General features: G+C 38.5%; 2 protein-coding genes across 5 annotated transcripts in view; both read right to left on the reverse strand.

The window, feature by feature from the left end:
* The window catches only part of myof (myoferlin), a 37,680-nt gene extending 25,447 nt beyond the window's left edge, over positions 1–12,233 (reverse strand). For all 4 annotated transcript variants that reach the window (XM_046854074.1, XM_046854072.1, XM_046854073.1 and 1 more), the window contains exons 1-3: positions 12,007–12,233; positions 8,399–8,454; positions 8,079–8,170 (exon numbers count right to left, since the gene is read on the reverse strand). In XM_046854074.1, coding sequence (XP_046710030.1) covers positions 8,079–8,170; positions 8,399–8,454; positions 12,007–12,094 — 236 coding nt within the window. In that variant the 5' untranslated portion in view covers positions 12,095–12,233. The remainder of the gene's footprint in view (positions 1–8,078; positions 8,171–8,398; positions 8,455–12,006) is intronic.
* A 1,845-nt stretch (positions 12,234–14,078) lies between these two features.
* On the reverse strand, positions 14,079–25,697 carry tubgcp2 (tubulin, gamma complex associated protein 2). Its single transcript, XM_046854898.1, has 18 exons — positions 25,362–25,697; positions 25,098–25,265; positions 23,433–23,561; positions 23,019–23,195; positions 21,828–21,987; positions 21,206–21,413; positions 20,882–21,081; positions 19,375–19,564; positions 19,110–19,255; positions 18,841–19,021; positions 17,954–18,134; positions 17,553–17,725; positions 17,335–17,463; positions 16,456–16,576; positions 15,466–15,609; positions 15,133–15,261; positions 14,874–15,037; positions 14,079–14,366 (listed from the first exon to the last, which is right to left on the reverse strand). The coding sequence occupies exons 2-18, from the start codon at positions 25,245–25,247 to the stop codon at positions 14,291–14,293; spliced, it is 2,658 nt and encodes an 885-aa protein (XP_046710854.1). The 5' UTR covers positions 25,248–25,265; positions 25,362–25,697; the 3' UTR covers positions 14,079–14,290.
* Between the last annotated feature and the right edge of the window lie 1,395 nt (positions 25,698–27,092).

The raw sequence follows: 27,092 nt of genomic DNA on the forward strand, positions 1-27,092 counted from the left end.
AAAAAGTCAGATCACCATTTTTACCAGATTTTCCATCAGATTTTTTGACAAGCATGTCATGATCAATAATTGCAATGCATTTAAATTTTTTACAATAGAATCAGAATCAGAAATGGTTTTATTACCAAAGGTGCTCATACACAAAATAATTTGTTTTGTTGAAACTTCTAGGTACAACAATAAAAACATTTTTAATTAAAATTAATTTAAATTTGCTCCTCTTTATTTAAACTTGATTCAGTGATTTCCTGCTGCTCTGCCTAACAAGACCAGGCAATGTTCCAGCCCAAGCACTGTTTTACTAATGTAGAGAGGAAACGCCTAGCATTCTGCTGAAAGCTCCGGACTTGGACGCCAAAGGAAACTGAGATTTGCATTCTTTACACTCCATTAAAACCAAGAATTGAAGAACGACCTGTAGCAAAAGCAAAGTTGGGTATAACTGAAACCTGACTTCCTAAAAAAATAAAATAAATGCCTTATGTGCTTTGTGTTGTTTTACTCAAATAGTCAATGAGGAAACCTCCACCCATTGCAAACACTCATCTGGGGACATACAGGCTTTCATCCAAACCATCGTCATTGCACTTGCTGTGGAGAGAGAATGTTTGCCAAGAATATTATGTGCACTCTGGGAGTGCTGACTTATACTAAACCTACGTGATGCGGATATTAACATGCAAAACTGACTTAAGCATACATTTTAATTAATTGTTTGCCTTGCTATGGCTAATATTTATTAAACTCCTCTGGCATGTGTTTTGTTGGTTTGAAACTTAGACAGTAAAGAAAGTTGTTGTTATGTTTAACACTAGAATGTAATAATGTTATTTTTTTATAATAAACTAGCATATTTATATATATTGCTTCATTTAGCAGACACCCTCAGTGCTTTGAGTCTTCATCAATGAATAAATCTACACTGGTACGCTAGATTACAAATTTATGATAAATCAGCCTACAACTCTGTTGAGAGGGTTTTAGATTTATGTTTTAATGATAACTGAAATATTTAGAATTTGCTCTTGGAAGCTAAAGTTTATGAAAAAAATAATCTATTACAATAAAAAGTTTGAAATATGTCTAAGCACAGGCAACAACAGAGAGGAAGAAAGCCACTATAAAGTGTGGAACAACTTCAATTCTTTATCTGCAACTAAATAAAATCTTACTGGAGCGATGAATGACATTATTTCTCCAAAAAATATTCCCACAGTTGATGCTTTTCGAATGGTGTCACGCTATCATTGTGAAAGCCAGGGTATATATTTTACATGGTTTCCAAAGTAAATAATCAATTCAGTAAAACCTTTTTGGAATTTCGTTCTGTAAAACCATTGTGGAAAGAGCGCAGTCAGGATAAGATAAGATAGACGAGAATTGAAATATTGGATACAAGTGATCAGCTGAAACAAGTTTGTTAACCCTTCAACCTAAAAAGTGACAAATGTAAGTAAAATACTGTACAGTCAAAATACCCCCCCTTCATCTAACATTATAAAACCACCAGCAAATGCCCTTGTAATGTATTAAAATATAATTGTAATGTAATATTTTATAACCAACCATGAAGTGTTCTGTTCAAAATGCTAATATTGTGACAATACGGTATACACACAATTATGATCTATCTTTATATAAAACAGAAGCACACAGTTTGCTATAGCTCTAGTCCAAACCCCAGCAACCTATGATCCATATCAATGTGTGCAAAAGCCTGGACTGCACCCTCAAGAACAAACACTATATATTAATCAAATTCCTGGTTGCATGCTCATGATTCAGTCACTGATCCTGAGGCAATTCCTGGTCACCTGTTCTGCCAAACTGGCCATCACTCGTGGTTTTTTATGTTAACAACTGTTGTGTTTATGATAACGCTATGTAATGTTTATGATTTTTCAGAAGGTTGTTGGTTCACTTTCTGCACCAGCAGCAGTTACTAATGTACAAATGGAACCTTTGTAACTGCTGCTGGTGCAGAAAGTGAACCAACAACCTTCTGAAAAAATCATAAACATTACACAGTGTTATCATATGTCAGATATAATGTATTCATGCACATGTCAGATATTGTTATTTGTGGTGAGAGTAGGGAGCAGGTTGAGAAGAGCCTGGAGAGGTGGAGGTACGAGATTGAGATGGTTTAGACATGTGCAAAAGAGGGACATGAGGTATATCGGTAGGAGAATGCTGAGGATGGAGCCACCAGGAAGGAGGAAAAGAGGAAGACCAAGGAGGAGGTTTATGGATGTGGTGAGGAAGACATGCAGGTAGATGGTATGAAAGAGGCAGATGCATGGACGGGGGGATGAATACGGATGATCTGCTGGGGTGACCCCCCCGTCCTCTGTTTCAGGCAGGTTTAGTAAATGTTGTATAATCAGAACGCTTTCAGGAAAAATATATTTCAATTGTTTATTTTGATCAATTTACAAAATGTAAAGTGACCGAACAGATGAAAAATCTAAATCAATATCTGGTGTGACCACCTTTTTCTTTTTACTTCTGCACACATTGTATAGAAAGTCAAGGATTTTGCAGGATCAGGTGTATGATTATTCAATTATACCAAGCAGGTGCTAATGAGCACATCAATTTTAAAGGTAGGTTAAAACGCAGACATTAAATAAAACAGAAACAGCTGTGAAGGAGGTTTAAAACTGGTTAAGGAACAGCCAGACTCATGGTACACACCATGGCAAGACTGAGCACAACAAGACATAATGTAGATCTACAGCATCAGCAAGGTCTCTCCTAGGTTAAGATTTCAAAGCAGGCTCAAGCTATTTTGAAGAACACAAAGAAATGGGCAGTGTTGAGGACCGTAGGTGCAGTGGTCGATCAAGGAAACTTAATGCAGCAGATAAAAGACACTTCTTGCTTACTGTACTTCACTTTGACATTGGAAGCAGTGCCATCAGCAAAGAACTGGAGGAAACCCAGTGGGCCCGACTTCTGGCCAGAAGTGCTCTTTATGGAAGAATTGTGGACAAAAAGCCAATCATCTGACATGAAAACAAGGCTAAGCAACTGAATTATGCGAAACATAGGGGTGCAGAAAAATAGCAGCAGGTGCTTCAGCCTGATAAAATCGGAAGATATTTGTCTGTAGCAAAAAACAAGCGGTACAATAATGAGTGTCTGCAGGCAAAAGATTTGTTCAGAGTTAATGGTGTCCTCAATGGTGATAAATACAGGAAGATCTTTATCCATCATGCTATACCATCAAGAAGTGCAAAAAAACTATGTGCAAATGTACCTAGTTGAATTGATGGTTTTTCGCAGGCAAAGGGTGGTCACACAAAATATTGATTTTAATTGGATTTTTCTTTTTTTCCTTTACTTTACATTTTTGATAATTGATTAAAATAAACTATAAACACTTTTCACATCTGCCTAAAACAGCTTTTATATTAAGGAGATTTGTTGAAGGAGTCTCCAGTTCAAGAGCTTTGTCAGTGATATTATTTTCTGAATTTTGATTTCATAACCTCAAGAAGGAGAAAAAAACAAAGAAGAACTTTGGATGGATGTTTCACGACATAAAAATCATAGCTTCAACCTATTGGTGAACTATGATTTTTATGTCGTGAAACATCCACCCAAAGTTCTTCTTTCACTCATACTCTTTAGTTTTTTTCTTCTACAAACACAGATAATAAATAAATAAATCAACCCGAATCATTCTTTGGTTAAGTCATCAATTGCATCCACCTGCAAACTTTTGTGGGATAGTAAGAATGAAAGACTTCATGTGGATGTGCCCTAAATGGAAAGGGAAATGGCTCACTTTTTTACACCCCAATCGCAGAATAACAGCGTGCCCTGTCGTGTTTTACTCCTTCCTCTGCTTAATTGAGGGATGCACAGTACAGCATGGAAACAGTTACAGCTGCAGGAAAGTTGGAAATGTTTGGGCACGTAGGAAGTCAAGATTCTCTAACGACTCTTTCTGATAGGGAAACTGACCCATGCTAACTGCACAGCGAACAATAACGTATTGTATTATGAAACACTATGGAAAGCTTTTCCCAGTGGGTTACAAACAGGCACAGTGTTTTCTGAAAACACATATAAGTTGGGCAGTGAACACTTATCTTTGCACCATACTACTGCATTTTAACATTATTTGGGTGGTGTCTCTTTCTCTCATTTGATTGGATAATCAACACAGCGCTCACTCCTTCCTCTCTCCCTCTTACACTGTATGCTTACTATTATTCTGTTCCACCCTGAGACTACACACACATTGACTAATCTTACTTCAACATAAAACACAAACGTCCAAAACAAACAGAGGATTAACTTGATATTTAACACGCACTACACACAGGAACTAGAACTCGCTGTGAAAAAAGCAGCAGGAGAAAAAACGTAGTTTTATGTCAAAATTTGTCGATTTAAAACCTTGACTGACTCTAAAAACTATTCTTAGTTCAGTGCATAAAGCTCTTATCCAATCATATTCCATATTGAAAATAAATAATGATAAAGTGAGATTTACTCAAGAAAAGCATCGAAATTTAACTAAGTATATTGAAGCGAATTTTACATGTCCACAAGATTGTACTCACAATGTAAGTCAATTCAACTAACAGGTTTTCTACTGGTAATTAAATACGCCCTTTTTTCTTTTTTTTTACCTCATTCAAGAGAGCTCAACCAAACAAAAAATCCCATTATACTTTAATACCTACTGCCACAAACACCTTCAGTGGTTACTGAAAAATACTATATGGACAAAAGTTTGTGGAAACCTGACCATAAGACTGATGCTTTTTGAGCCTCTAATTTCATATTTAGTCTACATTTTGTTATAATAACCACTCTTCTGGAAAGATGTAGATTTTGGAGTGTGCTTGTGAAGGTTTTGTGCTCATTCAGACACAAGGGTGATAGTAAAGTTCACATACTGATGTAGGTGAGGTGAAAAGGTCTGGGGTACAGTCACTGTTCACCTTCATCCCAGATGTGTTCAGTAGGGCTGAGGTCAGAGCTCTATAGCTCAAGATCTTCCACTCCAACCCATGTAAAGCAAACCTTCATGGAGGTGGCTTTGTGCACAAGGGTATTGTCATGAAGGAACAGTTTGAGTCTCCTAGTTTAGGTTGAGGTTCCCAACAGTTCCCAACAGTTTTGCAAAAAGCCACATCTTGCTGGGAGAGTCAGGTGTCCCAACATTTTGTCCATATACTGTAGTGTTGCACACGAATGGGTCAGCCTCAATAAAACTAAACTGGCAGAATCCAAGACATACCCTACACAAAAATTCAACCACACAAAAGACTGAGCCAGGACAACTACTGATACAATTTATCTTCTAAATTTTATATTTACATTTACATTTGCGGCATTTAGCAGACGCCCTTATCCAGAGCGACATACAAAAGTGCATTGAGTCTCTAGCAATGAATAAATCTACACTGGTACGCCAGATTACAAACTTAATAAAAATATAACTCTTGAGTTCTATAAAGCAAACCTGGAAAGTGCTAATTTTAGTGCTAATTTAATTTAATTTTTATATAACCCACAATATTCTTAAAAGAAAAAAAAAGTCTTAAAACTAGCATGGATGAAATATTAAAATGATTATGATTATGATTATTATTGTAATTTGCAAAATGTAAATACACAGAACCCATACACAGAAACCACACCCCCAATACACACTGTGTGAGCATTCGCAAATGAAATAGACACTTGAATAATTCTATTTTATTTTCTTTGGTGTAAAACACTCTTTTTCTTTTCTTGTAAACATATACCCTCTACAAAGACTCTACCAGACGTCCATAGCGGACATAACATGAACATTTATAAATCTCCTCAAGTGTTATCATGAAGAAAAATATGACAAAATCTACATTTTTTTTTTGCAAATGCAGAATCAACAAGATCCCAGAACTAATGTGAATGCATGCCATCATATTCCTGATCCTTTCTAAATTCTTTCTGTTAAAAAAGTAGCTCAATAATCCAGTAGTAATGTGTTACTTCTCACCTCTCGTCTAACAGCATTACACAACAAGTCTCAACCTGGCTCTGTGGGTGTGATGACTGTCTTTCTGGGGCCAACACTGTGGTCTTAAGACTCATCCGAAGACACCAAGAACAACTAAATGATCCCTTGTTTTTCTAATCTGAAAATCTATGTATATCTATTACACAAATACAGAGAATAGGTTGCAAATTAAGTACACGTCTAGAGTTGAATGAAATGCACTGTATTTTACACTTCTGCTACTCTTGTAATTCTGACTTAATTGCAATACAGTACCATCTTGTTAAGTATCACAGTTGACAGAATCGTTGGAATAATGTAGGTTTCTTTTCAAATGCATATAACCAATAAAATCCAGAAAACAAATGAAACAAAATGTGAATGAAACACATAACAAAGCTTACTGAGCAAATTGACCATTTCATTATTTAAAGGTGATTGAAAATTATTTATAGATTAAATTATTTCAAAAAAGAAGAAAAGCAAAGAAAAGAAATGAAAAGGAACTGTCACCTCAGTGTCTGTCAGTATGGCTAATGAGAGAAATTATTTGTTTACACCTACACAGCTTGCAGAACACCTATAATGTTTATGTGCTCAAAAACACAACCCACAGCCACACGTGATTATACAATCCTGGGCCAAAATAAAAATCAGGTCAGGCCCAAATTGTCAAATATTAAGTTATTACAGGTAAAAACAACAAACCATTGGTCGAAAACTAGCTAGAATTAGCATAAACAAATACACTCCTGAAACATTCCTGTGCCTCAATTTGTGTGTTTACTGTTGTACATGTAGGTGAAATCATAATAATAATTTCAATGGTTGATATAAAATCCATCACATAAAACATTAACACATGAAAATGATTAATTTGGTTTTGGAAAATAATTATTTGGTTCTCTTTTATATCTGATGCAGCTCATCAAGGGATTTATAACAAGCTAATACACAGATCCAGGATGGTCAAAGTAGATAGAGATCTACAGTATATTTAATTCATGCATATTTCCTGCCATTGATTTGTAATTAAAACAAAATAAAAGCTTTATATTTTGCCATTTGGGGTTTCTCAAATTATTGGTTAAATCCAGAAGCTGTCCTCAGGGAAAACCAAGAACGAATATATAAAATATTGTGATTAGCATCCGCTACTTATGTTTAGCTTCACCATGGCTTGAGCAAATTTGCAAAACCAAATCAATTCAGCCTCAAGCAATGCTCTAAAGTACAATAATTCATTTGTAATCTATATTTCATTAGTATTTGGTCAGTTTGCATTTTTTTGAAAAATGCTTGTTATTATAATGAGAATTTTTATCATCATTATGGGAGTGAAGTTCTATTAGAAGTCATACACCTCCACACCATCAGAATGGTACAATTCAGGTCATGAGCAGTTCCTTCCTTTGTTTTTTACCACACTCTTTTTCTTCTCTTTTCCTCTCTTTGCTATAAGTTCATTTATATCCCATATGTCCATCAGATATTTTTTTTCCATAAGATGTCCATAGGATGAATTTTTTAAAGTTTCTGGTAAACCCTAATCTTTTTCCCAGGTTGGGAGACTTTAAATATGTGTTATATATTAATAAAGATTCTAAGTAAAACAAGTTACCTTTAGAATGCAGGGTTTTGTGAGAATTTACTATATCGCTGATATAAATTATTATTATTATTATTATTATTATTATTATTATTATTATTATTATTATTATTAATATTATTATTATTATTATAAGTATCCCAAGCACCAAATGTGTATATGCACCCTATTGTTATTTAAACTTTTCTACCTATTCTCTTTCTGGATGGGGTGTTTACAAAATACAGGCATATAAACCTCAGGCTCTATATTGTCTACAGACAATATGATATCTATTCCTATGAAAAAAAAAATTATATTTGCTTTAACAAGCCTTGATCCATATGTGACCAAATTTACAAAGAATCTGGGTTAAACTTAATGTTAGCAAAAATGATAAAGATGTATCAGAATTACAATTACATTTACATTCCTATCATATATACAGATGTTTACACCTGTGCAGTGAAGTAAAGAACTTACTTGTCTTTTCCAACGGTCTCAAAGTCTTTTACAATCACATCAATGAATGAAGAAGAGTCAAGAGGGGAACCTTTTAAGTCAAATTCCAGAGTCTGGGGTGAAAATAAAGAGCCTTTAGATTAGTTTGTTTTGTGTTTAAATACAGAAAGGTTTGTATTGGACAAAATAAAAAAAATGTAAAAGAACTGTTTCTTAACTTGATGTTGTGTGCCACAGCAAATACAAAAACTACAGGTAAATATTTGATAAACTATAATCAACTATTGATATACACTTGTTAAGCTAAGAAACAAAACAAGTGTCCGTTGGTACACTCCTACCTCTTTCCAGACAGGATTAATTTCATTGCTGATGGACCGAGTTTTCTTTGTTTCACCTAAAAATAAAAAAACAATTAGGTTGAGAAAACTATAAACACGTGCATAAACTATAAACACCACAATTTACATAAGTGCATGCAGGTCTGTCTATCTATCTATCTATCTGTCTGTCTGTCTGTCTGTCTGTCTGTCTGTCTGTCTGTCTGTCTGTCTGTCTGTCTGTCTATCTATCTATCTATCTATCTATCTATCTATCTATCTATCTATCTATCTATCTATCTAACTAACTAACTAACTAATTATCTAATCTCCAACCCATGTTTTTCATCATTAAATTTTTTTTTTTTGCAGCATTTGGGAGACTCCCTCATCCTGAGAAACTGACAATTATCTCATTTAAATTTTTGCTTTGCTTTGGAGCGTTTCTCAGATCAGAAAGGAAATTCTCAAAACTACTTGTTCAACCTCCACATCATGTAGTCACTTGTGCTCATCATAAAAACATTTCTTGTTGCTTTGTTTAAATTGTGAATGCTTTAAAACATGTATTTAATCGATTGTGTACAAGTGTCTGCTGTTTCCTACATTATCAGTTGTGTATTTACATGTTGATCAAAATATATTATACTGGTTTCACCTGAATGGTCTCAACCCCTAAAACATGTCGGCATCAGTCCATTGCATAAGTCATTGAATGCAAAATAGTTAAAGTTTTTCTCAGTCGCCACAGTGGATCATCCGTCTCCATACCCCTCTGTCCTCTACATCTGCCTCTTTCACACCAACTACCTGCATGTCTTCCCTGACCACATCCATAAACCTCCTCCTTGGTCTTCCTCTTTTCCTCCTACCTGGTGGCTCCATCCTCAGCATTCTCCTATCGATATACCCCATGTACCTCCACTGCACATTTCCAAACCATCTTAATCTCACCTCCCTCACCTTGTCACCAAAACACCTAGGTGCTCTGTTCCTCTAATAAACTTGTTTCTAATTCTGTCCATCCTCATCACTCCCAACGTCCTCAACATCTTCAGCTCTGCTACCTCCAGCTCCACCTCCTGTCTTTTATTTTTCAAATCATCCATAATATGTGCACCAGTAAGTGCATTTGGGTACAAACAGCACAACACATTGGATTTCTTGCAAAAGCCTGTACTTTTCTTAAAATCCTTAGTTCTCCAAAGTAAGTACAGTGGAACCCGGTTATCTCGCCCTCGGTTACCTCGACAACCCTATTAAGTCGACGTTTTTGAAGTGGAACCGCCAAATTCTCGCTTATTCTAAGCATTTTTTATCGGTTATGTCGACTTTTTTTATGTCGCCGAACCCTAATATCTCGAGCACAAGGGGGGAAAATTTTGCAATTTAATGTCGGTTATCTCGGTGCAGCCGCAGAAGAACCCGCGGAAGTGGCGGAAAAATCAAGACTTACAGCTGCTACAGGTGTTGTATTGTATACTGGTGAATCTCTGCTGTTAGTTAGTGCACATATGCCTTTTGTCGCTTGGCGGCGAGGAACGTGTGATGACCATTCAAAATCATAGAATAAACACCAGCAGGATAGGGGGGTCCGCTTTGGGAAAAAAAGCGCAGCCATTGAGAGAGTGCCGGTGGGAAGACACGTACCGGGATACACATGCGCGATAACAACGACCGCCGTGAACCAACATATACCAACAATAACGGACAGTGAGAGTGTGGAAGTTTAAATAAGAGCTGGTGATGATGATAAACGAGCACAAATGTGCGCGATTGAAGCCGGGAGCTTCAGAGAAAGCGGCCGAGAAAGCACCTGACACGCTGAAGAGGGCCGAAGGGGGCGTGGCAGGTGGATTCCTGACAGATAAACATGTACTGTATGTATTTTTATCGCATGCCTTCATCAATCAAATCGCGGCAATCATGTACATAAAGAAATTTCAAGCACGTTAATATATTGCCGCCATTTTGAATTTCGTTTATCTCGATCATCGTTTACCTCGATGCTTTTTGGCGACCTCCTAGGACATCGACATAACCGGGTTCCACTGTATTTGTGTCAATAAACATCTTATTCATCAAAATGTTTAGGCATGTTGTCAGTATGATGCACAGTTTCAAGATTGCTTGATATAAACTACGGTTTGAATCACAATGACTGAAATTGCACAAAAGTTTAATTTCTTCTGTTTGGCATCTATGAATTTCAGCAGCACAAATTCATTTATTTGATTCTATCTATCTATCTATCTATCTATCTATCTATCTATCTATCTATCTATCTATCTATCTATCTATCTCTCTCTCTCTCTCTCTCTCTCTCTAGACCTGGTTGCCTCTATCTATCTATCTCTCTCTCTCTCTCTCTCTCTCTCTCTCTCTCTCTAGACCTGGCTGCCTCCATCCATCCATCCATCCATCTATCTATCTATCTATCTATCTATCTATCTATCTATCTATCTCTCTCTCTCTCTCTCTCTCTCTCTCTCTCTCGACCTGGCTGCCTCCATCCATCCATCCATCCATCCATCCATCTATCTATCTATCTATCTAGATTGATTGCATGAGACTGGACAGGATTTACACTTTTACTGTACTGTAATGTGTTCGTTCATTTCTTAGTTGTTTGTCTATTTTCTGAATTTATAATTATGTTTTGCTCTGTCTGTGTACAACTCAAGGTTCACGAGATTCACCTTTGACCTGTTTTAGAGAACTAGTTGATCATTAGTTGATCTGATGCCATTCACTCGCCTTCATTAGTGACATTCAAGATGCATCTGCACAATTCATCAATTCAAGTCACATTTACAAAAAAAAAAAAAAAATTAGTTGAACAGAAATTTAAGCTCGACAGATTCTGACAACTGGTTTACAGTTTTTCTCTGTTGCTTTGGAGAGTTTCTCAGATCAGAAATGAAATTCTCAAAACTACTTGTTCAACCTCCACATCATTTATTAACTTGTGCTCATCAAGTTGATCGACTTTTTAAGTTGATAGACTTCTACTTAGAAGGCTATTGGTTCAAATCTCAGCACCACCACAAAGGGGCCACTGTTGGGCCCTTGAGCGAGGCCCTTAAACCTGAGTCGCAGAAATTAGAACTCTGCTGAATGCCATAAATGTAAACGCAAGCAAGTACAGAGGTCATTTATCAAAGAATCAATTGAAAATTGATCAGAATCTGCTTTATTGCCACATTTCATGAGTTGCCTGTACAATGAATTTGGTGTGCAGGTGCTATAAATCTGTAAAACTATAAAAACTAGGACAATAAAAAAATTAATAAAGACAATGCAGGGTATGTAAAAATGTATACATAGTAGTCTGAGTTGTTGTAATGTAATGCATATGAACTAACAAATATTCAATAAGATCCAAAATGTGTATCTTACTCCTGTAATCTGTAGGTAATTAGATCTCTATAGGACTTATGAACACAAAGAGAGAGTTTAATAAACGCAGCTCCTCTGTATATTTACAGGTATATGCATTTTATTATAACCATAAACTCCTCAAAAGCATGAAACACATCACCAAACATCTCATCTCCTTCAGATATGTGTAGTCTTCAGCATTCCCTAGGTTTAGTCCTGTACACAGTAGACACCCTGTTCTTGCATACCTTTAAACACCACTGATGTGATGGGGTCCGGACTGCCGAGCTTCTTCTTAGGAAGACCTGAAGCAGACTCAACCAGGACCCTCAACATGACTGCTGCACGTCAAGATAGCAATCCAACAACGAATCTACAGGTGTTTTTACTGAGATAATTTTAATATTTCATCTTGTCATCCTGCCTGTTTGGCTTGAAGTCCTCATTTTTGCTTGCTCAGTGAAGAAGTAAAGCTGAAGGGCTGGACATTGGGAGGGAAGAGGGTGTGGAGGGATTGACACTAATTCAACACTATGTATATATATATATATATATATACGCTGTAATCATGAACCTGAGAAGAAAACCTAAATAGTGAATGCTAAAAGGACATCGAAATTTTTGCGTATGGACTCAAGATGTATAGGAAGAAAAAGTTTAAACCACAAAACTTTTGGGAGCATCACATTTAGAAAGTAGCGCATTCAGCAAGAATAGACTGCGGCTCTCTGTCGCCATCTAGAGGTAAACATTGGGAACATTTTCTCTCATTGTGTCAATGGCTACACAATTTCATTACTTTTCCAAAATGTACACATTTTTTAAATTGAATGCACAAAAATGTAAGTCACAGGAAGCTTTATAGATGATTAAGGATATATAACCCTCTCTCCCGCTCACACTGGTGTTTTTGATAGCAACAGTACTTAATTGCTTTAAATATGTTCACTCCCTGGTTGATGCATTTTTTCCCCCTAAATCCTTTTAATATTTAATGACAGGCAGTGCATTAAAACTACATTTACTAGAAGCACAAGATACCGTATGTCTAATAAATTAATGCACTATATGGCCTATTATACTTATATGTGGTTGTTTATCGAGCTGTTGCTACAGACACACCTACACCGATCAGGCATAACATTTTTCACATAATAACATTACCACCGGTGAAGTGAATAACACTGATTATCTCTTCATCGTGGCACCTGTTAGTGGGTGAGATATATTAGGAAGCAAGTGAGCATTTTGTCCCCAAAGTTGACGTGTTCAAAGCAGAAAAAATTGGTGAGCGTAAGGATTTGAACGTGTTTGAAAAGGGTCAAATTGTGATGTCTAGACGACTGGGTCAGAGCATCTCCAAAACTGCAGCTCTTGTGGGCTGTTCCGGGTCTGCAGTGATCAGAATCTATCAAAAGTGGTCCAAGAAAGGAACGGTGATGAACTGGTTACAGGGTCGTGGGCGGCCAAAGCTCATTGATGCAGATGGGGATCGAAGGCTGCTGACGAAGTTAATGCTGGTTCTGATAAAACGGTGAACATAGTGCATTTTAGTTTGTTGGTCATAATATTATGCCAGTTTGGTGTATGTCTTTAGGTTGTAGCATTGAAATTTCTATTCAGTTGAACTGGGAGCCTGACAATGCCTGTGCACAAAGCTCCAATGAAGACATGATGTGCCCAGGCTGGAAATTCTGGAGTGTCCTGAACAGTGCTAAACATGTTTCAGATGAACTAAAACACAAGATGGACCCCCTCATCCAACACGGAGGTCTAACCAAAACCTTACTGCCGTGTTCTGAAAACAAGATTTTAGGTGAAAAATACCATAACCAGCCAATACATATGTTATAGTATATAACCAATATATGGGTTGTTGAACCTCCTCTTTTAGACTACAGGCCATATAATGTACATCACACGTTTTGCACACTTTTACCAGGCAGCATTTACATACCATATTGTTCACTACATGCTTATAGTTCACTGTATTGTGCTGTTGTATTAATTTCACACAGATTTGCACTGTACCTCATTATAACCCTGCTCAGTTTGAGCACCAGGTTATGAATATGTGTGTCTCCACACTTTCAGCAAATTACCGCTATAGTGGTATAATGTAATTTGGGTGAAATATTGTGTCTGATATCTGCTCTGACAAAAAGCCCAGGCTCAAATGCAATCATTCTAGTGATCATTCTTTGGGGAGGGCACTTGGTGTGCAAACGGTGCAATCCGACAATCCATAGGAGTTGGATTACTGTGAGCAACAAAAACACTGGAAATGGTGTCAAAAAAAACCCCAAAAGACCCAAACGAGTCTTTTCGTTAGAATATTATTTAATAAAGAATTGCTTATATTACAACACAACACTGACACACTTTCTGTGGAAGAAGAAATACACCCTCTTCGTAATAGATTTTAAGGTAATGTGATGGGTACAGGGTTCTCATTTACAACATTGGTGTAAGGGGCAGAACATGCCATTAAACCCCTTAATGCTGTTTGATGGAGACTTGTGAAGAAGTGTGCTATGTTGAAGTTTTCTGTCCCCTCTCGATTGCCATTCGCTCCAGACGCTCGGTGTAGAAACCGTTAAAGTCCAGCCTGCGGGAAAAGAAAAAGCAATACAAGAGATTGAAGATGTTCCTCTAGATTTCGCAGTGTGCTTGTGGAGATTTGTGTGAGGTGAAGAGGCCTGGGGGTGCAGTCAGTGTTCTAATTTATCCCAAAGGTGTTCAATAGGGTTGAGATTCAGAGCTCAAGAGCAGGAGATCTTCCACTCCAACCCATAAAAAGCATTTCTTCATGGAGCTGGACCACAGCCCCTGTGCACAAATCCAGCTACATGAAGATATGATTTACATGGATTGGGGTGAAAGATCTTGAGTAGCCTGCTATAGAGCTGACTTTACTTCCATCCTTGTGGATGAATGAGCACAAATCTCCACAAACGTACTGCAAAATCTAGAAGTACATCTTCCCAGAAGAGTGGAAGTGTGGAAAGAGATGTTCAAATATCACATGAAAAAACGTATAGTCAAGTGTCCACAAACTTGTGTTTCCTAAAGTGTATTTATTCAAACTAAAGTGTATTTAGTATGGCTCGCTCACCTGTAGATGATGTTGATCATGCTGTGCTCACAGTCATTAGTGCTGTAAATGCTCAGCTTGTCCAGAAGGTCCAACAACAGTGTGCTGAAGTTACTGTCAAACTTACTGATGGTGCTTTCGAAGCCTGCGTCTGAGTGCAGGGAATCGACGTGCTCAGCTAAAAACTGAAAATATAGAAAAACAATTCGCCATTTTTTTTTTTATTACAATTAGAATATTTATGGTAACCTGATGACACATGGTGGGTCCTGAGCATTACCTTAGAGGTCAGTCTTTTCTTCTCAGTCTCCTCAATGCGTTCGCTCTGGGTTGGAGGACCCTCCATAGTGCCGTGTTCCAGACTTAATCGGTTTATCTCGCTGTCCATCCTCATGCTCTGGGTGAATCGCTAGAACAAAAAAAAACAGACATCAGAAAGGACATGGATGACACTTAGCAAGTACCAAATGACACTGGTATTGATTTGAGGGCGCCCTCTGTTCGGAGAAATACAGAATGTGATTTACTCAGAAACACCTCAGAGACTGGTATTAAACTCCAATGACGGCTTTACGACCCTGTCTATTTAATCCTGTATCTGTATCCGTCACACCTGCATGCAGTTGGTGTACATGACGCACACGGACATGAGTTTCGAAAAAATCCTCAGCAGCTCCGGGTTGGTCAGCATGCAGTCTTTCAGACAGTTATCCAAGAAGCTGGTGTGATGGCAAAGAACGTCGTCAATGTTGGACGCCTGCGAAGACAAACAATAGAGGATGAATTCCTTGTGTCTTTCGGTTATGCAACAAAAATACATATAGAGTATAAAAAAGAGCTGGGCGTGTGTACATACACTATATGGTCAAAGATATTAGAACACCTGACCATTCCTAAGCCATATGTGGTTCTTCTCCAAGCTTGAGGCACATGATTGTATAGGACGTCTTTGGATGCGGTATAGTCAAATTTTACGTTCACTTAAACTTGGAAACCCAAACCTGTTCCAGCATGACAATAACCCTGTGCACAAAGTGTTTGAAGATCTTGAGTTGCACTGCTATAAAGCTCCGACACCTTTGGGATGAACTGGAAAGCTGACTGCCCCCCAGATCTCCTCACCTCACCTACATCAGTACCTGAGTTTACTAACACGCTTATGGCTGATAAACACAAATGTTCACAAGCACATTCGAAAATCTAGTGGAACATTTTTCCAGAAAAGTGGAAGAAATTTAAAGAGCAAATTTGGTCTAAATGTGGAATGCGATGCTCAAAAAGCACATAACGTTCTTATGACCAGGTGTCCACAAACTTTTGGCAATATAGCGTGTGTGTTGATGTGTGTCGGTTTAACCCACTGAAAAGTTAGAGTACATTTCGAGTGTCTATGTCTGTATTGGTTTCCCCACTGAAAAGTAAAAGTGGAATGCGAAAGCCTAAAGACGAATTAATGCAGTTCTGCGTGGAAACCCGTCGCCTGTCTCCTCTTTCTTCCGCCCTGAGCCAGCGAGCTCGCCACAATATATAAACTCAGTTCATGGTCTTTATAAAGTTCATGGTGTTCCTCATGAAATCAAGAAATGTAATAAGTTCTGGTCACCGATTTCAGGTTGTTCTCCATGATGTGCCAAGTCGGCTCCATGACCTCAAACATCATGTAGTACTGGATGTTCTGTACGAAGTTTAGCATGCGCTGTCTGAGAGCGAAGGCACCAGCAAACCTGGAGTTAGAAGAGAAAAAACGAAACATTCAGATCCCACACACACAGCATATATACGAGGTGGTATCAAAAAGTGTCGAGACTAATGGTGCTAACTGGTGCTATTCTGACCACGTGCGTTACCACGTCTGCGAGTTCATCATGGACAGCATGCTAAAACGTGACATACGGCGATGCTGCAATGAGTCGTTCGAGGTGTTTGACTGGCACGCGTGCTTCAAGAGCGGAAGAACATCACTGTTAGGTGAAGAGAGATCAGGAAGACCTTCAATGAGCTCAACCCGGAAAATGTCCAAACCTTTCAGCAACTCGTGCATGATGATCGTCGGAGAACAATCCGCACCCATCCTATTTGCCAGATTTGGGCCTCTTCCTGAAGATTAAGATCCTACTCAAAGGTCGCCGTGTTGACACCGTTGCGGAGATCTAGTGCAAATAGCAGAAGCTGCTTACGAACAGAAGACTTCCAGGACACATTCCAGAAGTGGGCAGGAACGCTGGGAGCGCTGTATTGCTGTGCAAAGGGACTATAAATGGGGTCGGTTCCCTGACCGGGGGTCGAACCCGGGCGCAGCGGTGAGAGCGCCGCATCCTAACCACTAGTAAAGCATAGATAAATAAAGTAATTTTTTGCGTACAGAGCTAGTCTCGAAACTTTCTGATACCTCGTACATATGCTTTTTAATATTAACACTAACAAACCTAGAAAACCTAATCTAAAAAATAAATAAAGATTGTGTATTTGAAAGGCATGGCACCATTTTGCAGAGTGGAGGGAGTACTGCATGGCCGACTTGTTGCTGATCCACACGTTGCAGAGCAGCCTCTCGACATGCTTGCAATAAAACATATGCCTGAAGAGCATCTGATATCTGGTCAGTGCTTTCCTGCGAAGAACAAACACAGCGTTGACTTCGCCCCTGCTCCAAATCACACCGAATACCACAGGACGCGTCATACATAAAAAGCTGTTTACCGGTTGATTATTAGTGACAGCGGCCATTTCACAATGTAGTCGAAAGAGAAAGCCTCGAGGCCACTAAGGGCCACTTCGGTGGGGTCAGCGTTGATGATGGCTTTCTCCTGTTTGGTTTCTATGGCCAAGACGCGTAATAACTGAGTAATGACATCATGGGGCATCAGGTCAATCTGGAAAACAACAGGAACAACACAAACATTTAATCTATTATTACGCTGTACAGGTACAAGAATGGCCCATTAACGTGACAGTTTGTGAATTTCGCACGCAGTTTCCATGGTATATAAAAGCCCCGCGGCCGTGTCGATGCCTAATAGTTAATGCTATTGCGAGGAATATTCAATTACTAAAATTGGATTTGGGCCGAGTTTCAGGCAGTGATAAATTTAATAATAGACCTTTAGATCATCTTTGAAGGGGTCCGTGTTGGCCGTGCTTGTTCGAAGAGCCAGCTCCAGCAGTGCCTCTAAACGAGTTGGGATGATGTCATCGACCGGTTTCTTCAGCTCCTCTTCAGTGAGGTCCATGAAGTGCACAAAGAAGTCTCCTTTGTCCATCAAAAAGTAGTGCTTGATAGACCTAAACACAACCCCACACTGATTTAGAACGTTTTGTACAGCATCATATCAAGCAAATAAATATAACAGTTTATTATTAATCAAACTACACTATATTGGCAAAAGTATGCAGACACCTGGTCATAAGTAAGAAGATGTTCCACTAGATTGTGGAGGGTGCTTGTGGAGATCTGTGCTCATCCAGACACAAGGGTTTTATTAAAGTCAGGTACTAATGAAGGTAAGGTGAGGAGGCCTGGGGTGCAGTCAGTGTTCCAATTTATCCCAAAGGTGTTCAATAGGGTTGAGATTCAGAGCTCTATAGAAGTAGATCCTCCATGCCAAACCATGTAAAGCATATCTTCATGGAGCTGGATTTGTGCACAGGGGCACTGTCATGTGAATGGAGAATTTCATCCTATACAATTGTGTGGTAACAGTTTGGGAAAGAACCACATAACGCTGGAAAAGTCAGGTGTCCCAATACTTTTGTCCATACAGTGTATCTGCTGCAATACTGCTTACAATGAACTAATTCACTATTAAACACAGGATAAACCATGATGAGGCATGGCTTCATGCCCTTATATAAGGGAATAATCTAAATGTGTTCGCATCATCACCCTTCTCTCCTAGCATAGCAATGTTTGTGTCATTTTCATAAAATATGCAGATACAACCATCTGCATATAAACGATATAAAACGCATCGACAGGCGGGACGTTTACCTCAGCCGAGTCACCAGCTCCTTCTCCTCCATCAGAAAGTCCAGGAGAACCTTACTCGCATAGTTGTAGGCTTTTTCGATTTGCTCCACATACGCTCTCTCTTTCAAAGTGTAGAGAACCTCCTTCGCGTCTGGACAGGTGACGTCTCGTCCGCACTCCCTCACGACGTTCAGGTACTTTCCTGAGTGAAGACAAAAAAGAAACCATAAAACAAATATGAATAAAATCATCTATACCTTGTGTAATTAAACACGTGACGGCAGGCTCACCTGTACTTAGTATTTTATCTGCCATTTTCTGAAGAAATGACGGGATTTTGTGCTGCACGATGGTGTATCTCTGATCCCAGTATTTGTCATTATAATCCTCCTGTATCTTCTCTTTCTGAAGTTCATGTTCCTCGACCATGAACTCCCTGTCGAACAATATATCTGATTTAGCACAAATACTGTGATAGCATGTCTATGTTAGACTTCAAATATATAGGAAATAAACCTGAAACCCGAGTTATGCATTAAAATTCAGCTTCTATACCCGTATGGATCTTTGATGATTCCCCGGTAGATCCACTTCTCCAGCATCTCGAAATACGGGACGCTGGCTGCTTTAGTAAGATAGAGGCACAGCTCTTGGGCTTGACTGTCCCCAGTGTAGTTGAAGGTGCGATCGTGAAGTAAACTTAACGTTGAGCCACCCATGCAGTCTCCTTTATCTACTGAAGTGGCTGTGCAACAAAGAAACAAGAAAAGTAGCTCAAGTAGGTCAAGATATACACACAGTCATGTATTATATGCCAATACTCTCATGCAAATAAGCCTCATAGTCAATCTTTCATACTTCAGGGCTAATCTAGTCTCACATGAGTTAGACTGGTCCTGGTCTATACAATATTCAGCATGCAGGGCACTTTAAAATATTGCTGAATATGCAGTCATTTTTTTGTCCGTCAAACAAATTCAGTAGAAAGATTATTAAAAAAATATCCTGCATTTATAATAATAAAATCCCATACTTATATTCACTGGGCTATTAGTTCTATTGCAGTATAAAATATCATGTATGATAAAACTGACGTTTTGACTTTATTAAAAAAGAAATAATGTTCCCCATAAATTCTACATGTTCATTTAATAACAATATTTGCTTAAAAAATAAAAATAAAAAATAAAAAAGTAATGTAATATACATTTCCAGGATTAAAGTCTCTGATTGGCAATAATTAAAGTGCCTTTGAAATGTTTGGGAAAAGTCTTTTATAGTTATTTGGAGACGTTACCTTTGTTTCTATGCAACAAACGAGGTAATATAACGATAAGATTTACTTTGACCAAACGAATATATAAATGTTTAGATCTTAATGAAAAATCTCCCCTTTAGCATGAATAACAGCTTTACACGCTCTTAGAAGCCAGACAGTTCGTTTCTTCAAACATTCAGCTGAAATACTTCATCATGCCTCTTGTAAAAGTTGCCAAATGTCTTCTTCACTAGATCATTATCATCATATGCTTCATCCCAGAGCAGTTCATTAGGATTTAGGTGTGGTGACTAGGCAGGCCATTCCAGGATAGATAAAACTCCAGCCAACTGTTGGCTCTTGATATACGTTTACAGAGCTTGCACGTATACTTTTTGTAGTCATGTTGGTTCAGTATTCCTTTATCCTGGGATAAGTCTCCAACCTTCTCTGCTCCAAAACACCACCAAACCATTAAGCTTCCACCTTCATGTTTGAGTGTCTGGCAACATCTTCTCTCCTGTTCTCCGTCTTATACAAGTTCTTCTTATAGAGACAAAAATGTCAAATTTGGACTCACCTGTCTACATAACTTTAATCTATTCACTGTATAATTCTGTTTTTGACTTTTACCTTGTTGCATAGAAAAAAGGAACATCCATGCGTCTCTGAAAAACATTAAACTACTATCACTAAGTTTTGACAGGTACTGTTTTTATCATAACCATGTTCAGATTTTTGGGTGGTGGGGTGTCACTAAATGACAAAAACCTTCCACATTTTTATAACTTTTTTTTTTTTTACCGATGGAGGCCAGAACCTCGATGGTGCGCATGGTGGGCTGGATGTAGAACCAGAGCTTCTGCAGAGAGAGCATCCCCTGCCTGTGAAGATGCTCTAGCTGGGTCACCAGGATGAGATACTCCTTCATCAGTGTCCTCATGGCTGCAGTGAGAGCGTGGTTCACCTGACCATACTCAAAGGAACATTTCTCCTCTGTAAAGCTACGGGAAGCATCAAACCAGACAGGATGTTAAAGAGTTTGGATATTAGCCGCAGTTTAAAAAATGTAATAAATAAATAAAATCATGGAAAGAGAAACCGAATCAGAGGGATCATTTCACTAACCGTGTGACGGTGGAGTAACAGGATGCCACTGGTAGGATCCGGTTCACAAGTTCCTTAATGGACATGTCCAGTGAAGGGTCTACTATAAACGAGCGACTCTGTCTGCCGAGTACGGGCTGTGCTGCGATGTCTCTCCCATCTACACCGATCAATGCATACAGAAGGTCCTCAACCAGTGCTTGCTCCTGCACGCTTAGCGGCATTGTACCTGAAAACAGAAAAAGGCAGCATATTTCCCATGAAACTTGTAGAAAATGTGAAAATCATAGCTCTGTAGTTTAGGCACTTAGCGACTGGAACTTTGTCTGCTGTTGCTTTTGTTGTAAATTTGTAAGATTGGAGTTTTACGTGTACAATGGGTGTGGTTTAAGGGACTAAAAGCAATTTTTCTCTCATTTTTATTAATGCTTAGGGTAAGGGGTAGAATACATTTTTTTTTTCTTTAATACGTTTTTATAAATTTTTTTTTTTAAGTCATGTGAAACGCAAATCCTGTGAAGTGAAGTTCTGTATATGGTGGATTTAAAATGTTATGAGGAACCGTTTAACTAGATGTAGATGTAAACCTCGACATGGATCCTTCAAAGAATTTTAGAAACCCTTAGGAGATCACTATACTTACCAATAGCGACAACTGGATCTCCCATTGGAGCAGAGCTGGTGATAAAATCTCCGATTAGAGCAGGTCTGTCATACACCCAGTTTGGGAAGACAGGAATAGGCTGTGTGGGGTTCTTCTTGTTGTGTCTGTCTCTAAGCAGCTTGCGAGTGACCTCGGCAGACTGTACACAGACAGGGAACGTTAGATTTTTATATAATCTTTAAAGAAATGGTCCGAATATTATTTGTATGAAACAATTTAAAATAACATAATACATCATTGTTTTAAAGCACAAAACAGTTGGAATACCATAGCATGACTATAGCAAAAAATAATGTCTGATTGAAGATCAGGCGTTATATCCTCATTTCAGTCTACCTGTTATGTACACTGTATGTCCAAAAGTTTGTGGACACCCAATCATCACACATGTCTACAGTATATGGGGCTTCAACCAAATCTTTCCTTACAGTTGTACTATGAAGACATGGTCCTCCCAAGTTTCTGGTGAAAGTCCCCTGAACACTGACTGAACCTCCAACATCACTCACCTAAACCTCACTAAAGCTTGTGAAAGAATGCACACAAATCCCCACAGACTCTCTCTGGAACTCAAGTAAAATCCTCCAGGATGAGTGGAGTTTTTACAACAGCACAAGGAAAATTCAAAGAAATGTTTAACAAAGGTGTCCACAAACTTTCGGCCATGTAGTGTAGGCCATATAGAAAGCAACACAACCACCAGTGTATCACAACAGCTATAGGAAGTGTAACATGTGGCCATTATTTCTTTGGTTTAGACAGACAGCAACTCATAAATTTACTTAAATGCCTTCTGACTTTTAACGCATGGTTAGATGCAGCTCTACCTCTGCCATGTTAATCTGTATTCTATGTGACTCTCGAGACACGTCCCGGTCTTCGTAGTGTTGTGATAGGTCATATTCACCTAGCAGCAGTAGCGCCAAGAAAACGCCCTCGAGAAACAATTTAGCGAAGGTCACAAACGATTATTCACTTTCTGAATAATAAAAGCGTAATTTCGGACGATATTTTCACGGACCGGCCTTTAAGGTGTGACGGATAAATACAACAAAGTAAAATGATACGACCGGCATAAAGACTGGTAGACTTCTAAATATAACAATAAACGTGAATCCACTGTGTTGTTGTTTGTTCATTTTGCTAGCTTGTTAGAAGAAAAAGCCACACCTGTGGAACGTTGGAGCTGGCTGTGACATTCCCGAGCTTTTTGCGCAGTTCCTCCAGCTCCTGCATCGACATCTTGCTGCTGGTTGGAGGAATGTTGAAGGTTGTCGTGGTGCTCGAAGTCGCGTTTGCTGACATCTCTGATCTCTCCTTGGCGTTTTGCTGCAGAAATTTCAGAGTCTGTGGGAAATAAAACAGAGGTTACAACTCGTCTAATCCATGCAGAGTTTACGTTAATCGTCCTCAATGGTTCGTTCCAAAACCTTGGAATGCTTCTGAATGGATACACTGGTTGGATGCTTTCACCCTTAGCAATGTGGCTGAGATCTTTTAATCTCGCAAAAAGTATATAGCAAGCAACAAACATCAAAACTACAAAATGTCAGTCAGCGGAAAAAAAACAGCCTTCAAACATACGTCTTTGTCTTCCGTGAGCTTCGAGAGAAGATAAACCAAAGGATCCAAGTTGCGTGCATTTTTGGATTTGAGCTCTTCGTATTTCCTCAGAAAGTCCTCGGGGGTTTTCGAGTGCTCAGCAATCTTCACCTGGAATGGAAAAAAAAAAACGTTCATCACATCAGACATTTTCCAACAAAAAGCCAAAAACCAAACTTGATTGAGGGTTGTGAGGTCGAAAATTATTATTGCATGAAAGTAAATGCTCTTGCCACCATGTTTTAAGGAAATTCACTGCATAGCGAGAAAAACTATTCAATATTTATGCACTCATTCAACTGTTGTATGTGTGCCATATTAGTTTCTCTATCTACTCGACGTTTGAGAAATCCATGGACGTTGGGATCGACGCTGAGTTATAGCCAAGACTCATGGAGTAAAAACTGCCCCCTGTGTTTCCATCGTTTCTTTAGGGTCTGCGCTCTAATTCTGATCTTAGGTATCCAGTTCTCACATGCACAGGATTCCTCTGTGTTTTCTGAGTTTCCTCCAACACTGACAGGTAGGCTGACATTCTCTACATGTGATTGCATTCCTTTGAGGTTCCAGTGACCATCGTTCCTGAGATCCTACCTCTGGATGGAGTCTTTCTCAATTGTAAGACCACTGTGTGCAGCTGGGGATGGTTCCGAACCTCCAGCCTAAAGATCCATAAAGCCAGTTTCCTACAACGGCTCAGGACTACAGGTTGCATGAATAGTTCAGCATTTACGCACCGATTACTGCACACCTTGACAATGGGACTTCAATAAATGGACATTCGCTGCCACCCAGATGAGGACGGGTTCCAATTTGAGTCTGGTTCCTCTCAAGGTTTCTTTCTCATACCATCTCAGGAAGTTTTACCTCACCACAGTATCCACTGGCTGCTCATCAGGGATTAGCAATTACCTTATGTGCAATAAACGTACACATTCTTTTATATCACCTTATTACCGCTTTATCTGCGTAAAGCCTCTGTGAGACAATGCGCATCGTAAAAAACGCTACACAAATAAAATCGAATCGAATGCGCAGAAATGGGATGCTCTCTACACATATATTGTGCCTTACATACATCTGTACTAATATTTTATTTATGTGTATTTATATATACAACTTACCTACTGTACATCTATTTCACATTTACATATCCATATATTTAGTGTACTTGTTAATTCAGTACATTTGTTTTTACTGCCAAAGCCTTATAACTATTTACTTGTACTTTTCAATAGTCTGCACATTTGCCATATATATATATATATATATATATATATATATATATATATATATATATATATATATAAACTTTCATATTTATCTGCACTTGCCAATTTGCACAATTGCTAGTGTTTGCACTTCTGGTAGATGCTGAACTGCATTTCGTTGCTGAGCACCTGTACTATGCAATGACAAGAAAGTTCTATCATTCATCCATCCATCCATCCATCCATCTATCCATCCATCCATTTATCCATCCATCTATCTAGTGTGTATTCTCAGCTCAACTTGTAGTGTTTTCCAGACTGCAGATCCACTGCCTCTGACCTGGATTTTGAAGAAGTTATCCATGGTGGATTTTTCTTTGGAAAATGTGGTCAAGATCAGTATAAAGTGTGGATTTATGGAAGCCCCAGAACCCACCTTGGCACTGTGTGCAGACACTGTAGTGGTAACATAAGAAGTCCTGTTCTTCTGCAGTAAGTCGATGTACACCTCAGCCCCATCACCTCCTCTAACATGCAGGAGGCTGAGCAGCTCGTTCACATCGTGGTGTATCCTGAACTCACTCATGGCTTCACAGGTTTCCTCCTGGACACAGAAATGTACAATATCCGTTATCACTATATACTCTGTGTGTGTGTGTGTGTGTGTGTGTGTGTGTGTGTGTGTGTATGCGCCACTTACCCCTTTAATATCCACCCAAACACAAATATCAGGGTTTTGTTTCCCCCACACAAAATTTCATATATTAATATTTCTCCATCAGTATTCCAGCCTACACAACAGCCGCCATCTTTCCTCTTGCCCCGCTACAGCCAGTTCAAACGTTAACGCTGAACCCAAACGCCTCGACGCTTCCTACACTTGTGCACTACAACCTCATAGCACCTACGTCATATCTAGTGCACTACAACGCCCTCGTGTAGGAATTTGGAACGTACCGTATCCTAGCAATACATCATGGCTCCCAAATAAACAACCCCGGAAGTGTTCATACTAACACTATATTTTCTTCCTCTAGCAAAATGTACTTATAAAGACAAGCTAAATGTATTTAAAGCTCTAAAAATATATTCTTGAAGAACTGTAACATCGCTAATCTGAAATTAAAAACATTAAGAAAAAATGGCAACTTTTTTTTTTCAGACGGACCCGCCAAAAACAAGGTTTAATAAATAAAAGTTCAAAAGGTTTTTTTGCTTAATATACTGTAGCCAAGATAAAGACATTTAAAACATTTTTTTAAAAATAGTATAAATTACATAATAATAACTCATGCCAGAAAATTGAAAAAAGGGAGATTTGTAAAATAATAAAATTTTCGTGCAAGTCTTAATGAAATGAACAGCTACACTACATAATCAAAGTCCTTCAAAAACCTGTACATTTATAGTAGTAATGGATGGATAGTCATTTAGTTCATTGATCAGAAATAATATATAATGTTAAATTTTCAATAAGCAGATTCTCGAACACCTCTACATACACCAACGTTGACTCTAGTTCCAATAATTAAAATATGACAATGCAGCTAACCTCTAATATCTTTTGGTGTTGTTAGTTCTATCATCACGTGACTCCCATAAATAATGTAACAATAATGTTAATACTCTGAAACAAAATTGTTAATTTGCATTGTGCTATTGGAGTCACGTGATAAAAGAACGAACGACTCGGACCATATGACTCATGAGGTAAACTGCTCAATTCTGTTTCCTGTACAAAGCATACAGTGATTTTACGAAACTTTGCTCATACGAGTAGAAAAGGAACGAATCGTTCTTCGAGACGACTCGTTCTTCTGAGTCACATTAAAGACTCGTTGAAAATGGACCAATCGTTCATCAGCGACCCATCGCCAAGTTACAGTTCTCACAGATCTCAAACCTAAGCAAATCGAAACAAAACGGATTTTCTCAGCGATGTTTGGTTGCATTAGGATTAATAATGCTGCACTTTATCAGTTGTACATATCTCCAGCTTGCAAATTGGAGATGATGTATTTGGGGTGGTGTTTTATCTACGATCAGTACATAATGGATGCTGCAGAAAACCAACTGAGTCGTATTCGTCGTCTAAACACTGTTCTTTTATTCAGCGTACATATACGCAGATCCAGCAGTAGTTTCTGAAGTGCTGAAGTCCGTAAGAGTCTAAAGAGGGACACAAACAAAAGAAAAAGCTTTTAATAATGGTCCTTTTAATAATGGACATTGTCACAAAGCAGCTTAAGTATATGGTGAAGGTATCAGACTTTGGATCCAGACTTTGGGTTTGAGTCCTGGCCAAACCAGACTGCCATTCTTTGTGCCCTTAAACCAGGCTTTTAACCCCATGGGTGATTAGTTGTGGGAATGGGAATAAAGTACTCTACCATGGATGGTCCCAAGCCAGGCTGAGAAATAACATTATTAA

This window comes from Silurus meridionalis, chromosome 7 (assembly GCF_014805685.1).
Source record: "Silurus meridionalis isolate SWU-2019-XX chromosome 7, ASM1480568v1, whole genome shotgun sequence".
Classification (NCBI taxonomy): Eukaryota; Metazoa; Chordata; class Actinopteri; order Siluriformes; family Siluridae; genus Silurus; species Silurus meridionalis.